At 41.7% G+C, this 23,751-nt stretch overlaps 1 protein-coding gene across 2 annotated transcripts; it reads right to left on the reverse strand.

Annotated features, from left to right (window-relative positions):
* Positions 1–283: 283 nt before the first annotated feature.
* Positions 284–22,843, reverse strand: wipi1 (WD repeat domain, phosphoinositide interacting 1). Of its 2 annotated transcripts, none has more exons than XM_063904273.1 (12): positions 22,489–22,843; positions 19,342–19,424; positions 17,758–17,924; positions 15,820–16,014; positions 14,027–14,119; positions 13,049–13,119; positions 12,734–12,841; positions 12,139–12,303; positions 11,754–11,861; positions 3,514–3,653; positions 2,928–3,028; positions 284–1,543 (listed from the first exon to the last, which is right to left on the reverse strand). In XM_063904273.1, the coding sequence occupies exons 1-12, from the start codon at positions 22,572–22,574 to the stop codon at positions 1,493–1,495; spliced, it is 1,368 nt and encodes a 455-aa protein (XP_063760343.1). In that variant the 5' UTR covers positions 22,575–22,843; the 3' UTR covers positions 284–1,492. The 2 variants fall into 2 exon arrangements, with proteins under 2 accessions (XP_063760343.1, XP_063760342.1); XM_063904272.1 differs by having other exon boundaries at positions 17,758–17,927.
* Positions 22,844–23,751: the final 908 nt, after the last annotated feature.

Consider the following 23,751-nt stretch of genomic DNA (forward strand, 5'->3'; position numbering starts at 1 on the left):
TCTGGGTCTTCTTTGCTTTCTTTTGTCTAGTCATGTTGTCGGTAGTGTTTGAAAAGTATTACTCAAGAGTCATTATATAGTTACAGCATCCGTAAACTGTGATCATTTTGCCATGAAATGTTGTAAATAAACGGATTATTGAACAGCTATTGCTGGAGCTAAATGAAACACGTTTCTCCTCTATGCCCAAATGTTGTTCCCCCCCCCCTTCTTTCAGTACTTTAATCTCTCTCTTGTTATGTTCTGGAATTTCTCTACGAGGCAAGGAGTCCAAACAAAGTAGTAAGGTTATCATAAAGCTGATTTATTTCCACTTGTGATAAGAAATACACATACTCAATTGAAGTCCCTGAAATAGGTGATCCACAGACTGTCCCTCTCTTGAGCCTCTCTGGCTTCTCCCACAATTCTGGAATGTGCAGTTAGTGTTCACTGTGAATACAATAGCAGAATGCAGTTCCTTTCTTTTGTTTAGCTCAGTATAACAGTCCAAACATTACTACTATACCACCATTTGTTCAGTCGAAGGGATGGGTATAATCTGAAGGTCCTGGAGTTCAGCCTCACATGGGAGCGATGTTATATTGCTGTGACTTGGAGCCATTGGGATATGACACAAAACATGAAGGGCTGCTCATAGACTTTGTGTGAGTTTTTTTGGTTTGCAAATACTTTGTTTTTGACTGTACAGACTAACATAGCTATTGGCTTCATTACATCGTGGCCTTCAACACACTCTGGAGCAGTTGCAACATTTAACAGAGATTTAAATGATTTAAAAATCAAATGCATAAAACAACAAAAAACAAGACAAATTATTTGCTTTGCATAGGTTCATTTTTTTCTTCACTGTTTATTTTTTATTTCACTTGTTTTGGTCTTGTGCAATTCGCAAAGTAATTTGCTCTTCTCCAAATGATAATAGGCACAAACAATTTTACAGTACATACACACCTTCTGAAATGTACCAGGAGGCATACACTGAAACATCTACTACATGTCAATGCAGTCAAATACCATACAGAAGAAAAATTAAGAACAATTCATTATCATGGAAGTGAACAAAAATATTGTTAATGAGAAAATTGCTACAGTAATGCAACTTACTAAAAATATTTGTCAAGTAAAAAAGCTATGAAAGTTGTGGTTATATTTCTGCTCCAGCACGCACCGCATACTTCCAGGAAACACTCCCTAAACACAAACTCCCTGATTATAGTTTCAAGTTACAGATGAAACTCAAACGGAGGCTGAAGGAAGTTTAGAGTTACTAAAGGTGCTGTGACTAAATCAGAAGTGTATCTTTAGCTCAATCATTACGTAACATGAGCACCTGAACCTGGTCAGTGTTTGGTTTCCCACGTCATCCGGTTAGCCAATGTCAATCCATAGTACTTTCTCTCAAGTGGATAAAAAATTGGCACCCTGAAATACTTCTTTTTTATGTTCATCGCACCAGTGCCTGTGTCTGTCCATCTGTCCTTCTATTCATTCACGAGCGCCTGGTCGGGCCTCCTCCAGTCCCGTCTCGGCACCAATTAATCTACCAAAACACATGAACACACCCATTAGTTTCTCTACAGGATTTGTCTGGATCAGCTCCCTTAATGCCATTTTCTGTGGGGAATTTTGGCACAACACATACAAAACATTCTATCTCTGCAGATATAAAATCATACCGGGAAACGATGAGTCATGCATGTTTGGTTATTACTGCAGATGAATACGTAGCTACTGCAGTTTGGTTATCAGGCTAGTTACCTTGAAAGCAAATCCAAATGCAATTCCCTTGAATTAGCCATTAACAAATGAGGGGTCTCATTTTTGTGTTAACGTCATGTTTTTTACAATGTAAGTACATTTGTAAAGCTTATACAGGGATGTGCCACTTTTTTACTTTTGTATTGCTGGATTCAAGGGGATGGCAACACTTTGAAGTTTGCATGAGCCATAGAGAAAACGGACTAGGAAACACCACAATTTTACTTTATTGTAATATATATTTGTAATATAATGTGGTCATGTCCACAGTCCACACTCTGCTCCTAAAGTAACTCACTGGTAACTTGATGTGGAGCCATGGAACCCATACAGGATGTTAAATAAGGCTTGCTAGTAGGAAATCGGCATGATCAGGCAGGAGGCCTCACAACGTAAACCCTGAAAGACCATATCAGTGCTACTGTACAGCAGCTGCTACACATGGAATACTGCACGTTGCTCGATTCATCTGTCTGTTAAAGTGATGACCTTTTGTCAGTTCAGGACTTTTACACATAAATGTTTCTTATGGCTGTATCCAGGCATGACTGTTATGGAAATATTTTGCTGCTCCTGCATGATTTGCATTCTGGAGATAATAATGGCAGCAGAATGTTTCTGTTCTTTCGCAGAGTGCATTATTGATGGATTTACAATATGTTGAATCGCAAAGACAAATACAGAAAGGAGCATTTATGAAATTGGCCTTGATAATAAGAAACTGATTATGCTAAGTAATGTTAGTTATTTCTCTGATGCAGGGGGGTTACCTATTTCCTTTCATTAATTCAAACTGTTTGGAATGGCGAGTTTGATCAGACTGCACTCATGAGGGTTATTGAATCAACCCCTCTCTAGAACGTTTTTAAACTAGATCATAACACCTTTGAAGAAGGATTGTTGAATTAATCTGTTTTGTAGAAGTGTTTACCTGATGTATGCTAACAAAGACACAAACACTTATTGCTAATATGGTTATGTTAAAACTACTTTGTCCTCGGTGGAGATAAGTCCACATTTCTGATTCTGCTCTCATTTGAATAGCAATGTCATGCATTTGCTGGTCAAACCACTGTTGAAAATGTCAGCTGTGCCTGGCGTGACTTTAGAGGACACCTGTTGGAGGAGAAATAGCTATTGCAGAGTTAGCACTTCTGGATGCTCACAGGAGGAAACTCGTTCTCATCGTCCAGACACACAGGTCCAGCCGCAAACTCGTGTTCTGGAATGACTTCGCCTTTCTTTGCCCCGCCATCCTCAGAGTAGCCTGGGTAGAAACAGGTGAAGGAGGCAGAAAGTCATCTTTACTTGACACATGCCCCTCTGGACATTTAATAAGTTCTTATCCTACGGTGGTTAAGTCTTTTTTGAGATGTTAATTAGACCAGACAAATAATCTGAATCTGCTTTAAGGTGTTCAAGGTCACCAGGTAGTTCAAGGCAGACTGTGGTTTGTTTGTGGTGTGAAATTAACCAACCACAAACAAATATGTGATTTTAGCATTATTTCAAAGTAAAAAACTAATGAAACTAATACTAATCTGTATAAGGCTGTGTCCTGGTCATCAGGCACAACAAGGTGCCGGGGGAAGCATCTTTTTATGGCTATCAGTTATAAAAAAACCTGGCCCCCTGGTGAATCACTTCTGTTGGGATGGGAAATGAGGGGTCTTTAAATAAAACATACAACCTGACTGAGCTGAACTGAGAGTGGAGTCAAACCCTTCCTGTTACATGTCTGTTACCTCTTACCAGTGAGGGTAGCAGTGATGGGACCAGAGACTGGCAAGGCAGCGGTCGCAGCGTAGGATGGACAAGCCTGAGCTGGCCCTGTGACATCTGACCCCTCTGACTCTTCTCCTTCACCCTCGTCATCATCAATACCAAAGAGCCTGAGAGGGAAAAGTCAAGAATGAAAACAAGAACGCAACATTTTGTTAAGACATTGTTGAGTCCTTAAAGGTGCCATAGAATGTATCTAACTGGTATTTTAAATTGTTCTCTGATATCTACTGTGACGGGGTTCTCTATTATCCCTCTACAAACATTGGCCTAGTCGAAAAGTTGAGCTCAAATTATTTATTTATAAAGTAAAAAAAAAACATATACTGGTTTGAAAACAATGTTGACAAATAATAAATCAGAGTTGTTCAAAATTGCCTCCATAACCTGGAGCTGTTGCCTTCTCTGCAACAAAATCAGACTCCTCATTCAGTGCCAAGACAGTCCTTTATATACACATAGCCCCTCCCAGTAGGCTTGTCGGTCAATTAGTCAACAATCACTACACAACAGGGCATTATCTGCTTGTTGACTTCCTTATAAATCATAACATATATGCCATATTTTCCTACTCTAACCTCCTTAATAAACAGGTTAATTATCACTGAGATTCGAATCAAACATCATTATTAAACTTAAAAGAAAGGATAATTGCATGCATCGGTAAATCATATTCAAACAACAGAAGTGATGCGCCTTCGTCTTTTCAGAATAGTCCCTCGTTGGGGAGAGGGCAAAAACCGCCGCTCGCCACCTGTCCTTGTAAGTATAGCGTAACATAGTGTGAATGTATGTTTATATAAGTGTAGACGAACAAGCGTGCACTCATAGTCACGAAACAGAAACGGGAAGGGAAAAGGGATGTTTAGTGGAGTTGCATCCATTATTTACTGATTAACGAAAGGGAGCAGGACATTTTTGGTGTGTGTGTGTGTGTGTGTGTGCGCGCTGCCCGCTGTCAGTGGCGGAGTCGGTCACTCCGTGATCCGCTCCGCCACATTATCCCCCTCCTCCCTGAGGTTGGTGATGTGCGGCAACCTGGAAGGGTAATCAGCCATCACATTAGACACATTAGTCTCCAGATCAAACTCACACCCAAGCAGATAGTACTGCAGACTATCTAGGGCCCACTTAATGGCTAGGCCCTCCTTCTCTACAGTGGAATATCTGGTCTCACGAGGCAGCATCTTACGACTCAGGTACAGAACTGGACGCTTTTCTCCAGGGTCCCCTTCAGCCAGGACTGCTCCAAGGCCAACTGCAGAGGCATCCACCTGTACCAGAAACCTTTTGGTGAAGTCTTGACTCTTTAGGACAGGGGAAGAACACAGGTACTCTTTCAAGGTGCGGAAGGGTGTTTCACAGTCTTCTGACCAGGTTACTGCGTTTCTCTGGTCCTTGTACAGTAGGTCAGTGTTGTGAGTGGTGCTGCAATGGTGGCAAACTGGGGCACATCTCCTGTACCATCCAGCCAATCTAAGTAAGGATCTGACCTCCTTTCTGGTGCGAGGTTGAGGACAATTTCGGATAGCTTCCACCTTATCCATTTGTGGCCGTACCTCTCCTCGTCCGTTGCTGGTGCTCCATGAAGTCCAAAAGGCATCACAGTAAACTGGAAAAGCCCAGCTGGTGTTCTGAAGGCTGTGTAAGGTCAACTGAACTTCTCCAGAGGCACTTGCCAGTACACCTTACACAGATCCAGGGTTGTGATGTACCTGGCAGCTCCGATCCGCTCCAGCAAGTCATCGATTCTTGGCATGGGGTAGCGTCAATACGGAGATAGCGTTGAGCTTCCGGAAATCCATGCATATGCGTAGAGAACCATCCTTTTTGAAAACGATGACCACCGGACTGCACCACTCTGAGTTGGACGGATCAATCACTCCAAGTTTTATAATTTCTTCTACCTCTTTCTGCAGTTCTCCTACCAGCTGTTGTGGGACACGGTAAGGACTTTGGCGGATTGGTTTTCCATCTTTTAGTCGGATGACATGCTCAACAAGGGGGTTTTCCCTGGGCTGGCCAGACAACAAGATAACCTGGAAGCAGCGGTGACACGGGCTGTTCAAGGAGCTATCGACGGAATGAAAAACTGTGTAGAGAGCTTGGAGAGGAAAGTGGTAGCCCACATGGAAACGGTCAAGGGACTGGTCGCAAAAGTGGATCATACAAGCCGAGACGAGAGCCATGAAAAGGGCAGTGAGTAACAATACCGCCGATCTGGAAAAGTTGCAGCTGAAAGTTGCGTCGCTGGAGGACCAAGATCGGCGGAACAACATGAGAATTATGGGGATCACGACCGGCAGAGAGGGAGGGGGTGCAATCGCTTTCCTACAAGACATGTTGCCAAAGTGGATCCCCTCGCTCGGCGACACCAAGATTCAAATAGAGCGCGCCCATAGGATCCGCAGTAACAACAACGGCAGTGCCGGCGCTAAGGGGGGGCATTCGAGGGCCGTGCCCCCCCTAGTGATCATTGATGCCCCTCCTACCAGCTGTAGAGCATATTCTCGACCTGTCACAATTGACTGTAATTGAGGCTGAGTTCGAAGTTGCTAAAGAGTTTTTAATGTCACAAAAGCAAGCAATGGAGGGAGAATGGACCAATGACCCAATGCCCCTCCAGTAGATCTGCTCTGGCGCCGACTCTGAACAATGGCCAGGCTACTGTAACAAGGGAGGGATAGATAGGAGTTTAGGACATCTTGCCGAGCTGCGTTATGCGGAAGTCATGAGGTACCATCAGGTCTTTCAGCTACGCCCACTTAAGACATGGCTTGACCGCTCCTCCCAGGTAGCCTGGAAAGATGTAGAAGATGCACTAGTGTTTCCATACAAATTCGAAGGGGTCTTATTTTCTGGACTAACTATCAACCAATGCATGTTACACTTTGGGCCTGTTATTACAAACTCTATAAGAAATTTCAGAATATTATCTCAGGGAATAAGCCGTTTGGGTCAGCATCATGGTCCTCAAAGGGAGTGTATAATCTCGGAGATGTATTTGACCCAGGGGGTATGCTTAGCTTTTCACTTTTTATACCTCCAACTACGGTCGGCCCTTCGCGCCTATGGTGTGCGGACGAACTCTAAGCTGCAGACGCACCCTGTAGTGGACTGGCTATTCACAACGAACACTAGAGGACTCATATCAGTTGTGTATTCACGACTTCAAACGCACACACAGAAGGAGCTACCCCTGGCCAAGACATGGTCTAGAGACTTGGCTGTTGCGGAGGAGGACATAAACTGGGAAAATGTTGCCAGGGGAAGGGAGGGAGGGAGGGGTATGTTAAAAATGTTTGTATTATTCAATCTTGTCATGTGAGATTATAATTTCAATAAAACAGTTGTTCACAAAAAAAAACAGGCACAGCAGCCACAGTTAGGGTATCCAACCCCGTCTCATCCTCCTCTAAATTCACCTCCCTCACCATCAACACCTTTTTGGGGCCCTGGACAGACCGCTCCTTCCACTCTTTCAACAAATTCACATGGTAGGTCTGTTTGGGTTTCCTCTTCCCTAGGTGATGGATCTCGTAGGTGACTGGACCCATCTTGCGTTTGATGAGTTATGGCCCTTGCCACTTCGTTAGAAGTTTGCTGTTGGATGACGGAAGCAGCAGAACAATTTTCTGGCCAGGCTGGAACTCACGGTGCCGAGCTTGCTGGTCATACCAGGTCTTCTGGCTTTTCTGGGCTGAACGCAGGTTGACCTCTGCCTCCTCCTGGTATCTTGTCAACCGATCCCTCATCTCCAGCACAAACTGCACCACCCCTCGGTCACTTGGAGAGGAAGGTATATAACTTTGGTTGATCCAAAGAATGTCCAGATGCGGTTTTAAACACCCATTTACAACCCTATGATTGGGTCATAGAATGAAACAAGCTGACTTGCCTTATTTGGGGGCTCATTTAAATAATTATGATGAGCTCTGCTCTGATTGGCTGGTTTACAAGGAGCAACCCATGACTGCCTCAGAGCCCACAGAAGTAAGTGAAGTTCGCAAAACTGTGAGAGATGAACCATGGAGGCTATTGGCATCCAGCCTTACATGTTTGAGCCTTTATCAGAGGAGGAAACTGATGAGTTTGAAGAACAGCCAGTTGGTCGGAGATTGGAGAGCAACGTTACGGAGTGGTAAGTGTTAGCGTTAGTGTTTCCAGCAGCTGGTGTATGCAAATGTTGGGGCCGGACTACCGTATGTTACATCACACACAGGGATTGTTGTAATTCGCCCGTTTTACCGCTGTGATATGCATATTCATGATTTGCACGTGAAGGAGGAAACAATGGTGTTTGAGGTTCACGGTATGTCAGTCCAATGTGCCGAACTCTCCTTATTCAACTATGCCAAGGTAAATACAGGTTTACATTCTATGGCACCTTTAAGACTTTCAGACAGTGAAGCAGGAATGTTGCCCTTTCCTACCATGCCAGGATAATTGTACAGTTAATATCAAAAGACAAAAAAAACACAATGCAGCACACATACTACATGCTGACTTAACCATTAAACCACCCTTCATTCAGTAGTGGTTTTTCATTGGTTGTGAAGTAGATCTGTGATGTCCTTAGAGCTGCTCTCAGTCCAGCATCTCTCTTACTCAGCTTTGTTAGTTTACTCTGTCCAGCGTAGGTCTCCGACAGCATACCTCACTTTCATCCATGCACACATATTCAGCACTGACTACAATGTTGACCACAAGCACTGTTATCATGTCTTTTGTTGTAGTTATAGTCTTCGTCTTTTGTAGATACTTTAGCGCTGGGATATGACACAAAACAGGAAGGGCTGCTCATTGACCTTGTGTCAGTTCTTTGGTGTGAGGACACATTGTTGTTACTAAGTAAACAGTGTGACGAGATATTGTTTTGTTGTCTTTTGGTCCATATTTTCATTAGGCAACAGTGACCACTGAGCCAACACAACAGTACCCATTTCCATGCCTTGTTGGCGCTCCCTGCCGCTTATGAGTCAAGCTCAATCTTGAGAATTGAGAGCTCTGGCCAATCAGCACTCATATCGTAACCAACATTCAACCAAGAATTGACCAATCGGCGTCTCAGTATGCCGCGTATACTCCACGGATGCCGGCTAATGAGAGAATCACTTATTCCCAACACTGCGAAAGTACATCTTTTAAACATATTGTCAAGGCTTATAAACTGTCTTATTAGATATATATAGATATATTTTAAGTAAAGAACATGTTGCCCAGGGATATTACCGACGTGTGTTAAAATTTAATTCAGTCTTTAAGCGAGCTTTAATAGCATGAGATACAAATAAAACCAACAGTCATGAGCAAAGTCTTGCCCTTGATTATAACCGGACACCCGTTTTTATTTTGCCATTCATTTAAATACTAAACCTCACTTGTGAATAATGACCGGGGGGAGGTTGTTGTTGTAGTAATTATTATTGTTGTTTTAAACATAAAAATAAGTATAAAACAAGTTTAGATGTTTCTGGGGTTTTTTTCATCACTATTTCACTTTCATTATTACTAAGTACTATTTTATATTAAGTACATCTATTGAAGTAGTGTACGGTTTGCATGCTCCTTAATACTCAACTTCACTACATTTCAGAGGCAAATATTACTCTTAAACTCTTAAGTCACTTCATTGGTTTGATACCATGAGTTACTTTGAAGATTTTTATTCTGTTGCAAAGTTTAATAATACAAACAAAGATTGAATTACGAATTTTTAGTTAAAAACTTTATTGATCTCTTTATTTTATTCACAACCTACCCAGCATTATGGTAAAAATAATTAATAAACCTTTACATGAATACATGGAGTAATGGGAGTGGAGACAAGACAGCTGATCAGATTCAGGTAATGAGTTTTTAGCTGCCATACAAGGGAGCAAGTGGGATTCGATACCGCTTTCGCAGGCGTATTTCGGTGACTTTTTGGTTATCAAACATAGACTCACGCGCTATGTCTTATGACCCCACTCTCTCCTTCCTCCCCCATGTCAACCATACTACAAAAACCGCCTTTTTCCACCTCCGAAATACTGCCCGCCTCTGCCCCTCTGCCCCAACCTGTCAACTACCGCTGCTGAGACACTCATCCATACATTCATTACATCCAGGCTCGACTATTGCAACAGTGTTCTCTACGGCACCACCACCAAAGTCCTCAATAAACTCCAATATGTCCAGAACTCTGCTGCACGCCTCCTCACCGCTACCCGCTCCAGAGAACACATCACACCTGTCCTCCGTGAACTTCATTGACTTCCAATAAAACACAGAATCAACTTCAAAATCTTACTCACCACCTACAAGGCCCTCAACAACTTAGCCCCCCCCCAACTTGCTGACCTCTTTCAAAACCATGCCTCCTCCCGATCCCTCAGGTCCGTCTCTGCCAACCTACTGCAAGTCCCCCGGACAAAGCGCCGGACCTGGGGTGATCGGGCCTTCTCAGTTGCTGCCCCCTCCCTATGGAATTCGCTTCCCTCCCACCTCAAAGTCTCCCCAACCCTCTCTTCTTTGAAATCTGCACTAAAAACACACCTTTTTGCACTAGCCTTCACCACCTAACTCCCACCATCTTCTTCTTGTTTTGACCTCTGTTTTTGTTTTGAACCCTAGTATAAATTAATAAATGATCTGTTCGCATAGTTCTGATAGGGCAATATGTAAAGCGTCTTTGAGTACCATAAAAAGCTCTATTTAAATGTGATTTATTATTATTATTATTATTATTATTATTATTATTATTATGTCCTGTGCGCAGTTGGCAGTGCGTCAGTCTCATAATCTGAAGGTCGTGAGCTCAAGCCTCACACGGGGCAGTGTTTTAAAAGGAGATCACAAAATAATACAATGAGAGACACATGGTACATACTGTATGAGGCGGAGGATCAGTATATGTGCGCAACAGAGCTCAGAATTGTTTCTCTGCTCTTTGCAGTTGATATGACTTTATTGCCTTGAACACACTGTGGAGCCGTTTGAAGTCAACTGTGAAGAAGGACTGTCATGCTATACTGGTAACAATGATAACCATATTTGAATAAATGTGTGTATCTGTGATGTCCTTAGAGCTGCTCTCAGACCAGCATCTTTTTACTCAGCTTTGTTAGTGTACTCTGTCCGGCGTAGGTCTTTGACAACATACCTCATTCTCATCCATGCACACATATTCACCACTGACTACAATGTCGACCACATGCACTGTTATCATGTCTTTGGTTGTAGTTATACAACACCATTTATTCAGTAGAAGGGATGGGTATAATCTGAAGGTCGTGAAGTTCAGCCTTACACGGGAGAGAGGTTAGGTTGCTGTAATTTTGAGCCACTAGGTCAAACACACTTTCAGTGTGTGTTGGTCTCTTGTCAAGCTTTTCCCTTGTCACCAGTTCTGTTTGTGATTGTCTTGTATAGAATATAAATATATGAACTTAAATACATTTGTGAGTGCTTTAGTTTGCAAATACATTGACAATGCAATACCCTACAGACTGACGTGTTATTCTTTTGTTGTGTTTTTGTCCATATTTGAAAAACACTGAGAACTCCAATGACAAAGAAATGCACTTCAGGTCTTAATTAGAGGATTAATACATTTGCATAACAATCTTAAAAACATAATGCTAATGTTGATAAAAAATCTCACAGAACACTCACATGGGCCATTTGGAGAGACGTCAACGTGAATTAGGAATTTCCCGTTAGTATGACTTCAGATTGTTGGAATATGGCCTTGTTTACTCACAGCAGTTCACTGTCTCATCAGAAAAAGACAGCAGCCTGCTACAGTATAGCCCACAGATCCAAGTGAATCTAGGTGCTGATCTTTGACGAAGGGGACCCTCGGTTTCCATGGTGCTTCATAGCCTTTTTTCAACTTTTCAATTGTATAATTATGTAAAATCTAATGAGATAACATCTTCAAAGCAGTGCCTCTGCTCATTCCTGGTAAGGCTTACTTCTGTTGTATATGTTAAATGTAAAATTGTATAAATTCTGAAAGAGATTGCATTACAGATTGTATAAGACGGGTACCACATTATTTCTTACTTTACTGTCAGTAGAAACACCAGGCCGACTTCCTTCCCAATAATCTGGCTGTCTTACTCTATGAATTGAAAAAATCTCTCTTCGTGTAAAATAGATCTTTAGATTTGTATGTTTGTAGTGTAGTGTTATGTCCACCCCTGTGTCTGGAGTTGTAGCCTCACCTGTGTTTGTGGGCTAACATGCACTCGCCTCCATCCAGTGGATCCACGTTGTAGATGAAGAGCTGACCATCAGCTGTGGCCACCAGTAGCCGTGGAAGCTTCTGGATCCTGAAATATCAGATCAAGTAATTAGGCATCATTCTTTTCCACACAAAAGTGACCGGACAAGGAACTGATTCATTTAGTCATTGGCATCAGTAGTGGTTTGCAGTAGTATAATGTCTGTGTCATAGCTAGATCAGTGAGTACCAACTGAGGACATAGTGAGGACAAATAGAAAGGTACATCACAGTGTAAACACACATCTTAACTCTGAGGTAGGTCTTCAATAGGTGAGGACTGACTGAGAGTAATGTAAAGTGTCCCTGATTAGAGAGGAGCTCACATAGCCATGGTGCAGACGTTCCTCTGGACGGATGTCAGAAGGTGGACGGTGGCAAAGGCCCGATCCTGGCTCATTATGCCTGAGACATGAGTAGGGAGGTAGCTGCTGGCTGCTGAGAACATCTTCCCCACGTAGGCTGTCCAGGTGGCAGCCTCGTCCCCTCCACTGCAGAAGGGTTCGTCATAAACTGCATTTATACTTTGGTGGGTACAATGTTCTCCAAATGATAGAACTAGCAGCCAGAGCTACAAAACAAATAATGACAGGAACGCTTCACCCAAAACATTGAAATTGTATATTAATAACTCTATCTAACCTTGAAGAAAACATATTGCCTCCATTAAGAATCCAGAAATGGAGAAGTCTTTAAAAGCTCTCACACACCATGTGCAGTGTAATCCAAGTCTCACGTATCCAGCAGTAAACTCATGATCTTCCAAACGTGTCACATGCAGAATGGTTTTAAGTAGTAATGAAACCCCGTTGTGTGAGAGTATATAAACAATTGTAATATCAGTTTTGACTCAGGAGGCCTGAGAAGGAAAAATGTTTTCTTTCTGTGTGTGTGTGTGTGTGTGTGGGGGGGGGGGTGCACCTTGGTCCTAGTTGGTCCATTTTGAAGATATGCACCGTCTCTGTGTTGCTGGATGCACAGAGGAACTGACCGTCTGGACTGAAGGATAAGGAGCTAATATTGACGTACCTGCAGACACACACACACACACACACACACACACACACACACACCAACACGTGATGATCAATCAATCATTTGAAGTTGATAATTCAGTTGAATTAACCCTAACCCAAAGATCTAGTTTATTTAGACTGGTTTATATATGTGGGTGTGTTCAGTGTGATTCTTTCTCAGAGAGCAGATCGTGTGTGACTGTGGTGTTGGAGCACTGACCTCTTCATTCCCCGGCGGAACTCAAACAGACGCAGGCCCTCAGGAATGGAGAACACTCGGATGACGGTTCCCTGTGAAGTCAGACAGCCAGGGATGCATCATCTGTATCTGGCTTACAAGAGCTGGAGATGTTCGAGCACAGCTGTCCCTCCTTTTACACTCTTATCTGTAACTTGATTTTTTGGGTCATTGTGGCACGTGGGTCAAGCCTTAGAGTCTAATACAATTCTGGAATAATGCATATCATAATACAGTTCAAGGTGTTTTGTTATTGGATAGCCCCACACAGTGTCAAGTGCCCAGAGTGATGGGAAACAATTCACAGGTTAGAGTGTGGTGCTGCCAGGGGCCAAGCACTGTTGAATGAATATAAATGGAGGAAAGAGTAAAATGTTGTGTTTTCAGGAAAGTATGGCTGTTTGCTAACTGGTTAGAGGCGAAGACACTTTTTGTTAGCCTAAGAGGATTTAACCTGGTCATGGAAAGGTTTTAAGGATCTCAAACTTGATTAAACAATGAAAGAACATAGAGCAGCGGGACAATGTGGTCACATTAGGCTACCTAATCTGAAGACTGAGCATTGCAAGAATCAAACAAAACAAATGTGAACACGTCAAAATGTCAAAGAGCCAATTGTGTTCATTTTCTTTCTGCATCTATCTAAAGTATTTGCCCAAAATCATTTTCAACCATAAAACGCCTCTGCTCTGTATCTGAAGCAGTGTCATCAGCAGGAATCTAATGGTTTTGCCATTACTAACAGACTAGTTCAGTTGATGTTAGGATGGAAAAAGCTAGTGTAGAGCTCATGATGAGGGGGTAAAAGGAAATGCCAGGAAGTCGTCACAAAAGCAAATAATCATTCTGTTTGGTTCTTCCAGCCCTCACAGGACTGAAGTGTAGGATGGACTGACTCTAGTTTATCTTTGGAGCTACAGGTACAGAATGCATGTCCCACTGGTCTGAAACTTGTTTTACCTTCTCTGAGGCGCTGGCGAGCTTGGTGGCCGAGGTGTCAAAGGTGAGAGCTGCCAGAGGACTGTCATGAGCTGGGATCATGGTCACTGTGTTCTGAAAGCAGACAGAATGACAGAGTTTTATTCTGCACCGATGTGTTAGTGTCTCTAACAGGGGCTGTATTCCCATCAAGGAGCAGGCATCAAATTAAAAAAGGGACATTTGAATTCTTTAAGAAAATTTACTTTTTGATGAAAAAGTTTATGTAAAATATTTGTAATACAAATAAAAAACAAATAATAGCAGACTTGTTTAAAGAATAAACGATCAGGCTGGCATTACAGTATAATGAGAAATATATTTAAATAAAACAATATTGCTGGTTCTGGTCTTTTCAACACCATTGGTGGATAATTACTTATTATCACAGATTATTATGTCATAGTGTTGGGGTTTGGAAGTAAATGAAGAATACATTATTATGTAAAGATAAATTTAACATTGATGACACCAAATTTAATTTACTGGTCATAACACACAGTTCTTAATTATCATAAGTCGCGCTGTTGTTATAGTTACTATTGATAACTGTCTATATCTGCAGGCTGATTAGTACTTTATTTTAACTGTGAAGATGTCCGGTACAGTCAAAATATAGGGCTGATATTTTGTTATTGTACTGTGTAAGAAGGAGAAACTATATTGACATTAAGACTTGTTTCTATTGTGTAACACAGAGCACCCGGCCTATTTCTAGCTTCTTCTTTTAAATTAAAATCCTGGTGTATGAGGGCTTCTCCATTTTCATATTTTGGACTATGAATATCCGGATGCTAACTTGCATATGTTGGGCAATCAGCATAAGTTGCATGATTAGCATTGAACAGCACTATAGCCTGGAGTAGTTTTGGGGGTGATTGCATCCCTTAAAACATCAATCGACCCTAAATTCAAAAGAACAAGCCCATAAAGAGTACAAATATGGCCTCTTACTGGTTGAAACTGCCATTTTTGATCCTGCAAAAATGGATTCAGCTTCCTCGATTACCCCCATAACCACTCAAAAACTGTCTCAATCAGCCAAGCCCTTTTTTTTTATCGTCCACATTCATTTTGGACAATTTTAATTAGCGACTTATGCTAATTGTGTAAATTGCCCAACATATGCAGGTTAGCATCCAGCAGTTTCTATGTGCTGGGGACCCCTACTATACATTTCTATCATAAAACTTCAGGGTCTCAACATTTCTGGGTTCACTATAGGACTCTATGAGCTGGCAACCAGACATTAACCTACAGCCTGCTCTCAATAAAGCTTCACCGCGTCTGTGTGTAGCTAGGCAACCAAAATGCTATTATCAATAAATAATTACATTTTTACAATCTCTTTTTATTTCTCCTAAATTTACAAGATCATTTTGACACACTGTTAGTCGGTACCTTCTGTCCAATGGGGGTGCAATATATAGTTCAAGTTGTATTCTTAACAAATGTGCATACCTTATCCATCAATAATGACAGGGTTTACAGCCACCATACGAGCACCACAGCGTGACATCTTTACAGACTGAACATAATATCAGGAAATAAAAATGTAACACTGAAATCACATGGAAGAGCTCAAAATTCACTTTTTTTTTTTTTTAGTTGCTGTGTGTTAGTTTATGGAAAGATATATGTTGGGACCATTTTATAAAGTCCTGTTTACAAGCTGTGAGTCTCGTATCCATCAACAGCTGACAGACTTCACACTGAGTCTAATCAGGATCAGACTGCAGCGTGTTATTCAAGTGATGGGATTATGTGTTTTTTACCAAATTGTTGGAATCATACACGATGATCTCCCCAGTGGTGGCACTGCCAGGGTACGCCAGGTAGGAGTTGGAATGGTTGGTAGAGAGAGCACAGAGACCTGAGGGGTTGGACGGAGTGTTGAGCAGAGTCTTGAGCAGCTTCATGTCTTTGATGTTGTGGATATAAACAGACTCTTCCAGGCACACCACGAGCCTCTGCAGGACGGAGCACAGCGCAGTGAAAACACACTCATTATAGGAGCAGCATGTCAAAACCACAACTCAACTGTTCACAGTCAGCACAGGGAACTTAATGCAGAAGCTGAACCAACTGCTCACAGTCAAAGGAAACACCTTGGTATGAATTATACTATATTATAGACAACAGTATCCCTCAGGTCCAATTCTGTGCCAAAGAAATCCTCCTCTTTACACTCAGATTTGAGTAACCTGAAGCCGGTCGTCTTTTAACCTACAAACGTTTCTTTTAGCTGAACTTGTGGAACACTTCTATATTTAGAGCTCTTAAATATCTGCACAAATGGTCATAATTACAGAGTATACACGTTTATCAGAGTTATGAGCTGGAACGTGTTAGTCTGGATGAGCCTGCATGTTTCATTCAGAGATGCTCTGTTAGCAGTTTGTTTGTTTGTTTGTTTGTTTGTTTGTTTGTTTGTTTGTTTGCTTGTTTGTTTGTTTCATATAAATGAACCTATTTTGACTGATATTGCAATTGTGATATGATTGACAATATTAATGGGATCGATCATTTTACATTCTTGGGTCTGTTCCAAACAATAATGTGTTATTATATGTTGAGTTAAATGGGATTTGTAGGCTTGAATATCTCTGCAGCTCTATGACACTTCAATTCAAATGGTATTTAACGTATATTTTGACCCTGTGATGTGACATTGGACCAGTCCATATTTTTCTAGTTTTTGTTTGCTCCCTTTACTTTGTTGATCATGCATGCTCGCTCATTCTTCTAGTGTTTGTTTGGAACAGCTCTGTATTTAATAAAGCTCACTTTTTCTTTTTACTTTTTCTTCATTTGTGCTGATTACCTCCTGCACCTGATAGCGATTTGAACAAACTTTTGGTTAATTGTAATTGTTAAGTGAATGACTTTTGGAACATCATCCCTGCTGCACTGACCCAGATGTTCCCCGTTATTTCTATCCTAGGAACATTGTCTTAGTTGGAAGGGCTCTCCTGGAGTGCTGTGTCAGCTACATCACATCTCTAGGAGTCAGCAGAGACAGCGGGTCAGTGGGGATTGGGTTTATTTTAGGTGTCTAATCGATGTAAGTCCACAGTGTCCAGATGGTCCAGACACACAGATGGGAGGACATTACATGTCCAGAGACAGGGACTATGTGCAGTGAAGCTCTGCAGAGATCTGAGAGAACACCCCTGATGATGTCCTGAAGAGTCACCTCTGCTTTGAGTTTGGAATCTATACCTCTCTTATCATACTCCTACCATACCAACCATGAGGATGCTCTGGATATTGACCAAGCGTTGGTGCGGTTGCATTATGGGGATTATAGGATTCAGAGTACCAGGAGCATGACCCGTAGTAGACACTAAAGGTCAGGCTATACCGACAGCTGAAAAATTATAGAATTGCTGAACACTTGGAGCACTGATTACAAGGGAATATGAAATAAAGAAGAAGATGGGCAGGATTGTAATTACATCCTTATGACACACACTGAAAGTGCACCGGTAGAGAGTTTCATGACATTTCCTAGAAGGGAACCCTAGAGTTCACCAAGAGGGGCATCTTCCCCGTCGTGTCCGCCAGTGACAAAGATCTATGGGAAAGACCTCCTAAATGTTATGAAGGAAACCGATCCAGAATAATATTTGAGGGTGTGTGTGTGTGTGTGTGTGTGTGTGTGTGTGTGTGTGTGTGTGTGTGTGTGTGTGTGTGTCTGTGTGGCAGCTCACCTGTCTGTTGAGCTTGACAGCCAGGATGGTGTTGGGGTAGCTGTAGTTGCAGATCTCCGTCCCTTTCTTGAAGTGGTAGATGTTCATGCGCTGCGGCATGGAGGTGCTCACTACAACCACCAGACTGCTGGAGAAGAGGCGCTCCACGATGTACACATCTGGAGTCTCTGCTGGGAGGTGGGGGGGCACACATAGTGACAGGACGCTGCTTTATGTTCACTTCTCTCATATCCTTACAATTCGGACATCAGAACCTGGATTTTCTCTTTAATTTCCGGTCAGATGAAATCATTCCAGATACTTCAAACTAACATTTAATAAACATCATGTCAGCTTGACATTTCAGATCTGATTTTAAAGAATGGGTGGTCTCAACAAGAATTTGAAATCAGATTCTATCATGAAAAACTATATCCACAGTAATTAACAGCATGCAGTCGAGCTGTGGGTCAACACACACATCATGAATATGTTGAGATCATATTCAGGAACCAGAGAAAGAGGATGGCTTTAAGGCAATATATTGTAAAGCATTCTCGTTGTTCCTTTGTTGGAATCCCCTTCACATCCGGACATTAGTCAGTAAACCTGTCGTCCTATCGGTGATCTCTGTCTCCTGCTCCAGCACAACCTCAGAGTTGCATTTGTGTTTTTAAATAAAATGTCTTGAAAACTTTTGGACGGATTGTCATAAAATCAGATAATGAACATTGTGAATATGGAACTTGGTATGTTCTTGTGAGCATGCTGATGTTCAGCTAACAGCAGCTGTTTCTAATGGCAGGGTATACAGTAAACTCCATTACATAATCAGACCTGCACTTCTTATAATAACTCTTCATTACTTTTACACCTGTATTCAGGATCAACACAAAAGTGTTCTCCGCATTCTCGCCTGCTTTACCTTGTAACTTTTCATACCTGTATTGAGAGGTGTGACATTAAGTGTTATGGACTGACAGGAAGCCCGTTCAATGGACAGATTTGACACTTAATATTTTAGTTTCGTTTTTCAAAGATCATTTATAACCATTGAGGCAGAACAAACACGGGAAGGTTGAACACTCGAAGAGAGAGACTTAAGAAGAAAGTATTTAATGGAAACAGATTAACCTCAATAAGAGCTCAACCAGGTTATGAATACATTATGCTCGGTGTAACAGCATTTCAGAATCTCAGTGTTCCTTTTAAGCCTTCACACTATGCAGATTCTTTGTCCTGTTCTTACATGAGCCATAATGAAAGACACATAATGACTAAAAACTACTTAAAGCGATCTGTTCTATGGTGACAATAAAGGTCTGCTGTAAACAGTTTGTTTTATTTGGTCACCTTTAGGGCATGGGGATAGTCTGCCAGAAGCTGTGATGAACTGACTTTGTATTTATTTGTTTAGATCTTGGTCATTTTTGCTTTATATTTGAAGCAGATAAAGGATTTTAGTCAGTGAGAGATTCGACTTTAGTTAACAGAGCACTTAATCCCTAGTAGTGTAAAGTGCAAGTTGTGTGTTCAAGAGTACAAACAGAGTCTCAGTAACAGCAGCCTGTGCTTTATGTGCCACAGACAGAGCTTCATACTCACCACTCTCATGGATACAGTCCAGTTTTTCCAACGTAGTCATAGAGAACAGCTTGTAGCCGGCCTTTGTTCCCAAAGCCAGTGACCTGCAGCATACACACACACACACACACACACACACACACACACACACACACACACACACACACACACACACACACACACACACACACACACACACACACACACACACACACACACAATCAGTACAACTCTACTACACATCTAAGTATTATTTGGGATGCATTCACTTATTCTGCATCACATCTCTCCCCCTTGAGACATATGGCTTCTGGAAACAAGAGGATCAGCTGGAGATCTAATCAAACAACCCTCAGTACAAATGAAAGAAGCTTCACAAATAGATCCATTTGCTGAATTTACTTTGTTTTAAATTTCAATAATCAGTGTCCCTCATAGAGATGCAGTTCTGTAGATATAATGTAAACTTAGTTGAGGTATGTAGGTGATAACAGGAAGCACATGAAGTTCATCTCCACTCTGTGGGAACATTTGATGTCTTCTATGGCTCATGAGAAGCGTTTTTAGATCTGCATACTATTTCCTGATATTTTGAGTCCCCAAACTTTATGAAGGTAAAATAAGTCGCTGGAGCAAACCTTTAAGATTTTTATGAAAGTCCCACTGCTGTTTCAAAGGATAACATTTTGCTAAACAAAAGTGTTTTTGAACAGATGGTCCACAGTGATAGGGCGGGGGGAGCACTGCTGGTTCTACAGCAGTAATAAGCGGGGTGTGTGCCTAATTAAAAGAACAGAAATGCCCCAAAAAGATAGCAATAAATTAGATTTCTGTCATTTTAGGACCATTTATGCCACTGATATGATAGCGTCATAGTAAAATTCCACACTTTTAAAGAGAAATGAGCTTACTGTCTTAAGAATATTGAGACAATGGAATTGGTATGAAAAAAACAACAACTACAAAATCTCAAATAAATCAAAATAAAAGTTGAGTATAGAGTCCTTTGTTCCTTAACAGGCAATTTACCACCAATCCAGTGGTCATTGTTAGGAACTTTGCTAACCAGAAGTGCAAAATAACAACAGATTAGAGATAAATTAGAAATAAACTATGACAGCAAAACTAATTTTTCATTCAGCTTATACCAAAACTGTTCCAGAGGCTTAGACCACAGCTGGAAAGTGTAAGAAGGAACAAGGTATTGCCCTTCAATCCAGAATAAGTCCCTAACATAATTACCTTAACTCAGGTTTCTTCTTCTTTTAAAAAACCTCCTCAGTACTGACACCATCTATATGTTGTTGTGGTCAAATGTGGGATACAAGGCAGATTAATATTCCAGGTTTTGTGGGTTTATTATTCAAACTAAATTACAGGTCATCAAATAAACCCGCTCCAACAAAGCGGGTTTATTTGATGACCTGTAATTTAGTTTGTAAAAAGGACTGTTGGAACTATCGTAAAAAGAAAGTAAAAGTATATTAAACTCACCTACTACCATAAACATTTCAGTATATATATTTTGATGCCTATGCAAGCATACAAGCTAACGTCCTGTCTCCTTCGTTTCTGTACTTATTTAGCCTTTACACTTTATAGTAACTCAACTAGATCACCCAGTTGGAGACATCACTTCATTTTTACACTGGTCTTTTTCTTAATAGTCACCTGTGCCTTCATTCCCCAGCAGGAGGCTGCACATTCCAGTCCTGTCTCGTCCTGTTCCTGAGCAGCACACATTCACTGACTGCACACACACTGATAAAGATCGTCCTCAGGTCTCTCCTTTATTAAGAGTTGACTGATATTCTGGGAAGTATTTGTATATTGTGGATTGATCAAATGTAGTTTCTTTACATTACTTATAGTCTTATTTGGATACTAGTGATATATGTCTTTTCTATTGTAATGTTGTATGTATTTGCTGTTAATGGTCATTTTTAGTATTTAGTTTAGTTTGGGATAAAGTATCTATCTAATCTGTAATTTTAAGATGAAGAAAAAGCATAAATATGGAACTTGTGTTCTTCTGCTGTCTGAAAACTGTTACTGCAACATGGATTGGAGAAAAAGACAACACACAGCTGATAGTACATCACCAGACAGATCTGATCTTTCATCATATCCTTAATCTTTGGATGACTCAGCACTTCAACAACATATCAGAGGCAGGCCTTTTTAGTGAGGAGCTTACTCAAATAGTTGCTTTCTGTTATTGTTTCAACTATTGTGTGTTTGAATCCTCAACAGCCTTCAAAAATAATCTGACACTATAGGCAGCCTAAGCCTCTCTGCAATATGAGTTACACTCTTAAGCAAGGCACAAGAAACTCCGTGCAGATCGGTGCCCTACTAGGGCTGTGTTATAAATGGCAACCCCAACCTAACTCATAGATGCTGGGAGCCGTGAGAGACAGATATCATCCAGCAGAGCCCAGCATTATATCCTGACCCAGCTCCCTGTAGTTCGGATGAGTCAAGCTCCAAAAAAACTGATTCACAATAAAATCTTCTGCTGTGTTCTGGGCAGCTCAGAGGTCAGAAGTTCCTCGGTTTAAATGTAGCTACAACTTCCAACCGCCAAGCTTTGAAGGTGCAAACACCAAACTGGGCTGTGTGAGAGACTGATTGTTGTTTGGCAGGTGTCGGCCATAGAATAGGATTCATGTTGCCTCTGAGGATGATTTCTCATGTTGTGTCAAACAGCCGCTTCTATAAAAACAGCCACAATCTATAAAAACACTGGCTCTGATTAGTGTCCATTGTTTCTCTTATCGAAAGAGATCAACATGTTGAATTTCAGTATTGTGGAATTACCCCCATCTCTTTTAGATCTGTTTTAGTAGTGCCAAGATAACCCTGATGACATCAATATGACATCATCAGGGTTATTTCCTCAAATGTAGGGAAGGTTCTCCAGAGCCAGAAGACAAAGCACTGTTTTGGATGATTCTCAAACTGATAATTAGCTAAACTGCTTTTGATACACTATATGAAATCGGTTGGCTCTTTCAGTGAATGGAGGAAAGGTGCTTCCAGGAACATCTGATCAATAGCTCGTCCTGTTTCAGTGATCAAATGCCTTGGAAGGAAAGCTGCGTTCCTTTACTATGAGATACAAATAAAGCATGCTGACTTGACTCATGTTGTGTTCCTGCTGCTTACGTGGAGTCCTGGTTGAACGAGGCGCAGCAGAACTGCGACCCCGGTCCGTCCGGCCCGCCGGGCCCCGCTGCCTCTCCGCTCTCCATCCCGATTCCCAGCGACCTCCTTCCCCCCCTCCGCCCTGGATTGGAGGCCTGGGATCGGCTGCACCTCTTCGCTCGATGTCGGCGGATGACGGCTCCAATGTGGGAGAAATTACGACCCGCTGGAAGGTCGGTGAGCGGCCGGAGCAGAGGAGCTGGTTTTCTCCGCTACAGAATAAATAGAGGTGGATTTCACTGGGTATTTGTGGAGGTCGGTTATCCAGACCCTTGAGGAAAAGAACGGGAAAACAGCAGCAAAACAAGAACAGCTGACAGCGCTACGTCACGCCCTCACCTCCTACTATTGGCTGGTAGTGAAACAATGTTGTCACTGCATATTGTTTTGATTGGCCAAGCGAACGCCAGCGTGTTACTATTGGCTGCTTACCCCTCGTTGGCCTTGTTTGTGTCCGTCCTTTCATGTGACTTGCACACACGCACACACACACGCGCACACACACACACACACACACACACACACACACACACACACACACACACACACACACACACACACACACACACACACACACACACACACACACACACACACAAACAGGTCCCTAGTCATGTTGCCCCAACACTCACGGTGAAGCAGCAGATTGACAGCAGCGGACACTTAGCTGTTTTAATGACCGGGTGTTTGGACAAGAAGCCACACACGAGATTACATTAAATCACATTAATAACTACATAATCCAATAACGTAACGTATTATATTATTTTGCAATCAGCTGAAGGTTTGTGTGCAGAATTAATCCTCTTTTTTGTGCTTCCGGCAGGTTATATTTTGCATGCTTTATTACTTTATAAACATTTTGAACGCAGGACTTTTATTTGTTACAGAGTCTTTGTTTACATACTATCACCCTGAAGTACTGAAGAACTCAAGGGGCCCCAAGCGGCCTACCCTTCTTCTTAGTTAGTTATATCCAATCCATCACATGATGACACCAGAATACTGCTGTGAGACATTCCAAGGCTCAGTATTGATTTTTGACAACCCTGACTCCATTCATACCTTGTACACTGCTCCTGGCTTGTAGACATGCTTAGTGTTCTTCAATAACGTTTTCCTGTAGTAATTCAATGCATTTCAGCATCTAATTCTAATTATATAATGATAAAAGCACAGAAAAAAGTAAAACTGCATACATAAAAAGCATATTCTTATATAACT

This window comes from Eleginops maclovinus, chromosome 16 (genome assembly GCF_036324505.1).
Source record: "Eleginops maclovinus isolate JMC-PN-2008 ecotype Puerto Natales chromosome 16, JC_Emac_rtc_rv5, whole genome shotgun sequence".
In the NCBI taxonomy this organism is placed as follows: Eukaryota; Metazoa; Chordata; class Actinopteri; order Perciformes; family Eleginopidae; genus Eleginops; species Eleginops maclovinus.

What these genes read in the sequence shown, in the direction of transcription:
- wipi1 (XM_063904272.1), bottom strand. Translation starts at nt 22,574, where the DNA reads ATGGAGAGCGGAGAGGCAGCGGGGCCCGGCGGGCCGGACGGACCGGGG. An exon ending in CTGTCAAGCTCAACAGACAG is followed by an intron (nt 16,015 to 17,757) that starts GTGAGCTGCCAC and finishes TCCGTCCTGCAG; the next exon opens with AGGCTCGTGGTGTGCCTGGA. An exon ending in CATCACTGCTACCCTCACTG is followed by an intron (nt 3,029 to 3,513) that starts GTAAGAGGTAAC and finishes GTTTCTACCCAG; the next exon opens with GCTACTCTGAGGATGGCGGG.